General features: G+C 55.3%; 1 protein-coding gene across 1 annotated transcript; it reads left to right on the top strand.

The window, feature by feature from the left end:
* Window positions 1–1,587: 1,587 nt before the first annotated feature.
* LOC110582146 (guanylyl cyclase-activating protein 1) lies at window positions 1,588–7,940 on the top strand. Its single transcript, XM_021692095.1, has 4 exons — window positions 1,588–2,043; window positions 6,856–7,005; window positions 7,339–7,432; window positions 7,719–7,940. Exons 1-4 carry the CDS (start codon window positions 1,843–1,845, stop codon window positions 7,889–7,891), a joined length of 618 nt encoding a protein of 205 aa, XP_021547770.1. The 5' UTR covers window positions 1,588–1,842; the 3' UTR covers window positions 7,892–7,940.
* The last annotated feature ends 1,258 nt before the right edge of the window (window positions 7,941–9,198 follow it).

The following is a 9,198-nucleotide window of genomic DNA, read 5'->3' as shown; positions in this document are numbered from 1 at the left end:
CAGATGACACCTTGATCACAGCCCTTTGAGACGCGGGGCAGAGGACCCAGGGAAGCTATGCCCAGACTCCTGGCCCACAGCAACCGCGGGATAATGAAGGTGTAGAGTTGGCAGCTACTGACTTTGTGGTAATGGTTAAGCAGTGTAGGAAGCTAATATAACACGTAAGCAAACAGTGTGCTGAGGCAAGAAAAATGAATTCTGCCAAGATTCGGAAGGGCTCACAGGGGAGGGTGTGTCTGTGTTCACACAGGAAGGGTGGGGGGAGGATGTAAACTGGGAGCAATGGAAAGATGAGCTGTTACCTCATCCTCGAGCCCTTCAGCCCAAACCCCAAAGCCGAGAAGACTCCAAGGACAAGGATGTTAGCCTGGAGGAGAGCCCCCCCGCCCGGCTTCACTGGAGTTGTGCTGCCCCGCCCCGGCCCCAGACCCAAGACACTCACCAGACAGCTCGATGGAAGCAGGCAGTCCCCAGCCCCCTCCCACCCTGGCCCAGCATGCCCCGTGTTCATCACTTTAGGCAGAGGAGAAGCAAAGCAGTCTTATTGGGTATCTTTTTCAAAAACAGCTGTCCTCTGTTCTTGTGAGCAATATGTGTTCATTATAAACCACTTAAAAAATACAGGTAATTTTTCAAAAGCCAAGATTAAAATTTCACTGATGATGTCATGACCCAGATTTGAGCCTTGTTAACGTTTTGGCTGCTTCCTTCTAGTTACAGGTCTCATGAACACAACAGTGTTGTGTGGGAGGGACAACCCTCATCCTAGGCGGGCCCCTAGGCTTAGCCTGGGAACATTCCAGGACGAGCAGTAGCAGCTCACCATGCACCTGTGTGCTGGTGCCCTCATTCACACACACACACACACACACACACACACACACGTTCCCCAGGCCACTAGGCACACACTCAATGTCCCCCATCCCCATGGCCCTGGGCGGGGATGGTATCAAGTGTGGATCAAATGGAAGGTTGAATTCAGGCCTCCTGGGATGAGTCTCGGGGAATGTAAGAGTGTGGTCAGAAGAGGACCGGTGAGTGTGCGTGTCCATGGCTGTGAGTACCTGTATAGTGTTATGTAGGAGATTCCCCCTAGCTGCTCGGGACTCGTCTTGGAAGTCCACAAACTCTGCATCAGTCAGGTGCTCTCATATATTAACTATCTGTGGTGTGACCAGAACCCCTTACTTGTGCTGGCCAGGTGCAGTGCACAGCCTGGATAACTGGACACAGCAGCCCTGTCAGGAGCCCACACTTGGCCCAGCTGTGGAAAAGGAACCAGCTCTATCTCATATGTACCTCAATTCCATGTCTGAGGGCAGGAACCAAAAACATTGAGAACCCACTCAAAGCAGGAGAGGGGAATGGAGGTAACGGGATCAGAACAGTCACTGGCTGACTGGCTGGCCACCCATTCTGTCCTGGTAAGAAGGGATAAGGAGATTGCAAAATGGGTAAGAAAATCCTCTCACCTATCAGCTCAAGGCCATAATCCTGGGCCTCTGCTTCCCTAAGCTTTGTTCTATTTTCACTCCTCTTTCCTGGGAGCAGTCCCCATTGGCTGCAAGGGTTTAGTGGGGACTTAACGCCGGTTCTCCGGCATCTCCTGGATTTGGCCGTGGGCTTGCGCAGCCCCCCATTACCTTCGTCCCTCTGCTCACCACCTCCTGACACTTCCCTGCGCTGTCTGATTCATCAGACCCTCTTTGCTCAGCTTGGGAGGACTCAGGCCTGTGAGCGAGGAGGGCCCAGGGTTAGAAAGCCAAGCCGCCCTGAGGCAGGGGCCGCGGGGGGCAGGATCCATCCACCTCGGGCGCCGGCCCCGCACAGGCCTGGGAGATGGGCAATGTGATGGACGGGAAGTCGGTGGAGGAGCTGAGCAGCACCGAGTGCCACCAGTGGTATAAGAAGTTCATGACCGAGTGCCCCTCTGGCCAGCTCACCCTCTACGAGTTCCGTCAGTTCTTCGGCCTCAAGAACCTGAGCCCGTCCGCCAGCCAGTATGTGGAGCAGATGTTTGAGACTTTTGACTTCAACAAAGTGAGCGGAGGCCTGGGTGGGGGGCGCTGGAGGCCTGGGCAGTGCAGGGCTGGGGGGCGCCAGGTGCCGGAACATGGCGTCTGCCACAGGAGGGGGTGTGCTTCTCTGTGTGTCCGGGGCGACGTTAGGGAGTCAACTGATCTCATGTTCATTGAGCACCTACTGTGAGTCAGGCACTGGGGGTTCAGAAACAAACCAGGCCCCATCTGTGCCCTCACCTTCCAGGGGAAGACAGAGGGGTCCATAGGTTAGTGTACACAGCCCACAGACCCAATCTAATGGCTTCCTCTGCCTCGTCCACACACACGTCTCGGTTCACTCCAAGAACAAGTGTGAACACTTAGAAGACAGTCGTTGAGCACCTACTAAGTGCTGGGTGCTATGCCTGGAGCTTTTGCCCAGGCCCTTAGAGGCTCACAGGGTACAGGAGGAGAGGGAGTGGAGAGGACAGTGTTGATAAGAGCAGGGTGATAAGCCTCTGGCCCCGGCTGGCCTGGCTCAGGCAGGCCCATGTTACGTGGGTCGTCCCTGATGCTCTGTGGTCACCCGTGATGCTCTGGGGACAGGCTAGGCTGCCTGGTTGCTGGGACCTCCGGGCTACTCCCGACTCCAAAGTGCCCAATGACCTCAGCTCACCTTCTCTCAAGTGGGTCTGAATGAAGGTCTGCACGGTGGTCAAATGGTACTCTCCCTGAGTCATCACTGGGACACGGGTTGAGGACTTCCTGATCAGCTAGAGGGGTACTGGGGCAGGGGCTGGGCACAGTGAGTTAGGGCCTTTAGTTTTCATCAGCTGGGTGGCCGTTCACCCAGCATTTCCCACCCCACCATCCTCAGCTCAGTACCCGCATCTGCCATGGATGTTGAGAGCATGAGTCAAGATGTTTGTTGGTTTCAGGAGCAAATCTTCCATTTATTTGGAGCAATTCAGTCAAGATGCAGTGGCAGAAGGACCCAAATCTACAAACCTGTCTCCCCACCCCACTGGGCCCCACTCAGGATGTGATGATGCTCTACCATGCATCCACTTCAAGCTGGGGACAGGCTGCCCAGAGCTTTCTCGGCCCCCTTCACTGCCCAGAGGGTCCAAACACCACTGTGGGCAGGGCTTCTAAGGACAGCTGGGGCTCAGAGGCTATTTAAAACTCACTAATATTTAGGGTCAAGGGGCCAAGACAGATTATGGGCTTTGAGTCCCAACCTCAAGGGCAGCATTCTGGTGCCCAGTGGCTTTCCTTGGGGGGGGGGGGTTGCTGGGGAGGAGAGTACTGGTGCCCACGGCTTGGAGACCAGAAGGGTTGGCATCAGCATGCTGGGCCCTCCAAGTGCTCCACAAGAAGGAATAATTCCTGAACAGCAGGGAGGAAAGTAATGGTTGAGCCTCAATGCCTTTATACCCAAACACGCAGCTTCTCACCTGCTAAGGAAACCCTTGGGATCAAGACACAACTCCAGAAGGACCCCCTAAAATCACATGTATGACAGCAGGGAGGGACAACCCAAAAACCCTGTATTTGCAAGCATCACCTCCACTGCCCCAAAGTTCCTTGATTACACCATGCACACCTTCACCTTATGGCCTTTGTGATGCTTGGGACCCTCTTCCTCCAGAATTCTGCTTGGCTCACACCTTCCCCCCCTACAAGTCTCTGCCCCAAATTCTCCTTCCCGCTGACACCTGTCCTGATTTCCTGGTTGAAACCTTGTTTAACTGGGGCTAGCCCCTGCCCCTGCATTTCCTGTCCTACCTTCCCCCAACCAGAGCACGTCTCATCTTCCAAGACGTGCTGAATTACACTTAGCCACTATGTTTGTTGTCTGTCTCCCCTGCTGGAATGTGAGCTCCACGAGGACAGAGATTTTTGTCTGTCTGGTTCAGTGCTGTATCCCCAGGACCTAGAACGATGCCTGGACCACGGCAGGTGCTTAACAAGTATTTGTTATATGAGAAATCATGAGTTCTATGGGCGAGTTCTGTGTTTTATAATGCACATTAATTTAAATACATAATTATTAAAATGAAGAGTGTCTTTGTAACTCTAAAAGGCCTCACATACACCAACGGTGTCAGTCCCCTTTGGGCAATATTGCCTTCTACCCATTGTCCCGAGCAGAGAGCAGCGCAGCAGATCGGCAGAGAGATGGGACACCGGAGCGGGAAGTTAAGCGGGGCTGTGCAAACGATGGCCCGTGGGCCCATTTTTATGAATGAAGCTTTATTAGAACACACCACGCGCACTTGTTTGCACATCACCCAAACGGAAATATTTGCTATCTGGCCCTTTTCAGAAGACGTTGGCCAGCCCGCCCCTGAGTTAGCGGACAGTTGCATCCTGGTGGACTGTGCCGGGAGGGCAAGGTTGGGGGGTGCAGCAGCGTGATCGGGGAGTGTGCCCCAGGGGATAAGCACGTACTTTGCTTACTTCAAGGTTTTGCCTGGGCTTGGCCGTGCCCGGCACTCACACAAGTGCACACAAATCGATGTAAATCTTCAGCCCTGCCTCTGAGCGCCGGGTAGGATTTGGGCCACCTAGTTTCCAGCCAAGGCTTGCTCATTCATTGGTTACGGCGTCTAACTCCTCTCAGCTTCAGCTTTCATCTGAAAATGAGGACGAAAAATCCCCCCTCCTGGGGGGTCGTGAGATTAAATGAGGAAAGCAAATAACACACTCAGCAGGAGGCACTAGAAAGAAGTGAGTATCGCTGTGTATCCTTACTGAATTTCACCCAAACCACAGTCTTGAAAAGCGGGCACTATCATTCCCAGTGTCCAGCTGAGGGAGCGAGGCTCAGAGAGGCTGACTTGTTCAAGGCCACATTCTCCTAAGATGTCAATTAGCTCTTTCTGGCACAAAAGCCCGTACTTTTCCATTGCCCCCTTTTAGCCATTTAAAAAAAAAAATCATGAAAGTAATTTTGTACAGCTCACTGTAAACATTTCCCACAATAGAGAGAAAAAATGAAAAACAAAAGTGTCCTCGCTCTGTGTCCTCTTGCCCAGGAGAAACCTCCTTGCTGTTTTTCTTGCTTCTCTGAGCATTGTGGCACGGGGGGCTTTGCTCTGTTCTGAGGACAACCTCGGGCAGGGGTCGGGCAAGGATCGAATGAGCTAAGGTGTATGTGAAAGCCTATGAGCACAGGGAAGCACCACACAAATGTTCAGTATGATACGACACCCAGTGTGGGGTTCCAGCTCATCGAGGCCTCACCTGAGGCCTAGGGCGGGCACAGAGCCAGATCTCAGAGGCTATCCTGCCCAGCCTCTGCCACATCTTTAATGACAGTTCTCCAGCCTCTGCTTGTATGCTTTCAGTGACAGGCAGCTCATTACTGCACGAGGCTGGCCCATCCACCAGCGGCAAATCTGCCCGTTAGAGGTCTTCCTTCTGACCCCAAATGTGCCTCTGGGTAACTTCCCAGTTCCGGAGCCGGGGTTGTGAGTAAGTGGAGGAACAGGGGCTGGACTCCCAAGTTCACACGCTCTGAGCGCAGGGCTCCTTTAGAGTGCTCAGCTTTTCTGCAAAACACAGGCTTCCCTCCTCCAGCCTCACTCAGCTTGGGGGCGAGATGGGCAGAGGCAGGCCTATGTTCCCCACTTCCCTGACCCCACTGGTGGGGCTGGCAGGGGCGGACAGCGGGTCAGCCTGTGAAATTTGGGGGACCCTGGAGAAATACCCCCTAAGCATGTCTTGTGCCACCCCCTCGCATGGTCAATCCCTCCCAGACTCAAGAGGCCATCACCTTTCCCAGGGAGCCTCCCTGAGCCTCTCCTCTGGCCTCTGTCCTGGCAGAGTTGTGCGATCTTGTTCTGTGATTCCATAATGTCCTGTCCAGACGTGCTGTCACTGCATTACATCGTGATGGCATACTGATCTCTCTCTCTCTCTTTTTTAAGATTTTTATTTTATTTATTTGACAGAGAGAGAGCCCAAGTAGGCAGAGCTGCAGGCAGAGGGAGAGGGAAAAGCAGGCTCCCCGCTGAGCAGGGAGTCCGATGCGGGGCTCAATCCCAGGACTCCGGGATCATGATCTGAGCTGAAGGCAGACGCTTAACGACTGAGCCACCCAGGCGCCCTAGTGATCTCTTTATAGAAACGATCATAGTAAGTGTAGTAACAGTAAGAGTTAACATTTCCTCAGTGTTTACTAGATGTCAGGCAGTGTTGAGTACTTTAGATACATAAACTCGCTTAATCCCACCACAATCCCACAGAGGTAGGTACTACTATGACAGTTATAGATGAGGAAATCGAGGGCCAGAGACATTGAGTCCTTTGTCCCAGATCCCACAGCTTTGAGAGGGTGAAGGCAGGATTCAACCCTGCATCCCAGCAGGGTGCATCAGGACGGGGCTCATATCTTACTGAGTTCTGAAGCCTCTGTCTATCCCCGACCGAACAAGGTGCTCAGTAAAGTTCGAAGAATAACGGGAAGAATAAGACTGGTGTTCCTTCCTCCCTTTCTACCCCCTGCCCTCTCCCCAGCTCGAAAAACCACGCCTTTCCCCAGGGGTTCCGTTCCTCTTCCTCCACCTACACACACCTTCTTGCAACTGGAAGGGCTCCAGCTGGAGACTCACATGGGAGAAGCCAGTGACCGTTAGCACCAAAATGCCAGTGAAGAGAGAGCACACCCTGGGGGCGGGGGGGGTGGTTTACCAGAGATGCTGGCAGCCTCTGGGGCAGGCCAGGCGGGCTGCCTGGAGGCGGGGACAGAAGCGGAGGGACCCCTGCAGGAAGAGCGCGGGGCGCGGCTCAGCCTCTCCTGGGGCCTCTGGGGAGCGGGCTCAAGGCGGCTGTGCCTCTCGCCCAGGACGGCTACATCGATTTCATGGAGTACGTGGCTGCGCTCAGCCTGGTCCTCAAAGGGAAGGTGGAACAGAAACTGCGCTGGTATTTCAAGCTCTACGACGTCGATGGCAATGGATGTATCGACCGCGACGAGCTGCTCACCATCATCCGGGTAACTCCAGGTGCCGAGGGCCGGGCCGGGGCGGGGGCAGCGGCCCAGGCGGACCCGGAGCTGACAGCCCGAGGGCGGCCGGGCGGGGTGGCTCTTCAGCCGGCAGAATTGCAGTGTCAGAAGGGGACACGATTGGGACTGAGGGTCCGGCGCGGGGTGGGGGTGGGGGGCAGCTACGTGACCCAGGCCACGGGCCGTCCACTCTCTGGGCCTCTGTTTTTCCATCTGTACCGAGACAAGCTCTTAAACCTCAGCGCGGCCTCTAGTGCCCAGTATGTTGTTTGGGCACCACTGAGGCCGAGCTAGGATGGGTCCTTCCCTTCTTCTCCCCAGGCCATTCGGGCCATTAACCCCTGCAGCGACTCGACCATGAGTGCCGAAGAGTTCACCAATACAGTGTTCTCCAAGATTGATGTCAATGGGGACGGTAAGGAGGGCGGGATGGGGGCCGCCAGGGGAGGGGGGGGCAGGTAAAGAGGGGCCTCTGCTGGCCACATTCTCCATCTGCCCCTGCCCCAGCCACAAGAGTTGGATTTTAGGGACCCCTGGACCAGACTTTGGGCTCTGGCTCCTTTGCCTGCTCCCCCCACAGCCTCACTTTCCCCAGCGCTGGCTCTGTCCCCTTTGCAAGACTCTGGCTCTGGGCCCCAGTACGATGCTCCCGGGGAGACGGGGCACCCTCCTCCCCCTGACTCCCTTTCTCTCTGTCCCAGGGGAACTCTCCCTGGAGGAGTTCATCGAGGGCGTCCAGAAGGACCAGATGCTCCTGGACACACTGACACGGAGCCTGGACCTCACCCGCATTGTGCGCAGGCTCCAGAGCAGCGAGCAAGAGGAGGAGGGCGGGGAGGGGGCCAGCGGCAGGGAGACTGAGGCAGCCAGCTGAGCCCACCCGGGCTGCTTCTGCACTGGGGAGGGGATGTGTGTTGGTGCCTGGGGTCTTCATTGTAATACTAGATGCAGTCTACTGAACTCAAAGGCTCAGCTCGCCTCTTTGGGGTGCAGGGCCGGGTCAGAAGGGCAGGGGTGGGAGTACAGAGGATGGTTCCTGAACCCTGTGCATGACTCAGCACGTGGTGACTGCCTCCTGCTGGGGGGCCCTCAGGGCCCTCCCCGAGCTTTTCCCACTGAACTGCTCCAGTCCCCCTCTTTCCCAGTCCAGGGAGCTCCGCCGCAGGGCTGGGCTTTCCCGGACGCCGATGGAATCCTACAGCTCAGGTGCTGCCATCACACACCCAACCTGCACCCCAGCATGACGAGCCTACTTGTGTGGTGCGTTGGTTTGTTCCTCCCTCCCAGAAGCATTTATTGCACACCTCCTTCGTATGAACGCAGGAAATTGGACACGCCAAGAAGAGGATAGAGCTCATCCCTAAGGAACTAACCGGCTAAGCATCATTATAATAAAATATGGGAAGAGAAGCTATGGTACTGTAGAAAGTCCTCATTTATCCCGAGGAAATCCGTCTTCAGTTAGAAGTGACGGCAAAGCACCCTGACTTTCCCTGCTGGCCCTGCAGTGGCCTGTGGTGCCCTGGGGTTTCCCACAGCTCTGCGACTCATTGCCTGTGGCAAGTGTCCTGACTATCCATCCCTGGTCTAACCTAAATCCCTCTTGCTGCAGTGACACCTGACACCAGTTGGGAAGTGGGCCAGGCTGTTACAGGTGGGCCCCATTCCCATTCTTTGCACACGCCAGCTTTAGGAAGACCTGTCTGAGAACCTGGGGAGAGACACAGGCTGGAGCAGTTGTGATCATTTTTGCAAAGATGCTTCTTCTTCTGGGCTTTGAGTCTTCACTTCAGCTGGGTGTGGGGAAAGGACAAGGAGTGAATAAAAATATAAGGGGAGGAGAGAGAAAACAAGGGGCAAGAGGAATGAAGCCCCCACCCCGGGGGGGGGGGCGGGGAAGAGAGGGCCCTACAGATCACCAGGACCACCCCAGCCTGGGAAGTCAGCCAGGGCCTCTGCACAGACCTGGCAGGAAGGTGGAGATCAGTGCCAGGGGTAGCCTGGGACAAAAGGGAATTGACATTTCTGCACCTTCTCTTGGTGACTGCCTCTTGGGAAATCCTGAAGGTGGGAGGTGGGAGGGTATTTGAACGGAGTTAGGACATTTCCCCATGGTCAAGCACACACCACCTTCCTGACTCGGGGGCGGATCTGTGTCTCACCTGGATTACTAGTCTTTTT

The sequence above is a fragment of the Neomonachus schauinslandi genome, chromosome 8 (assembly GCF_002201575.2).
Source record: "Neomonachus schauinslandi chromosome 8, ASM220157v2, whole genome shotgun sequence".
Lineage (NCBI taxonomy): Eukaryota > Metazoa > Chordata > Mammalia > Carnivora > Phocidae > Neomonachus > Neomonachus schauinslandi.
The sequence above is the reverse complement of the archived record's forward strand: the minus strand, read 5'-3'. Positions and strand labels throughout refer to the sequence as shown.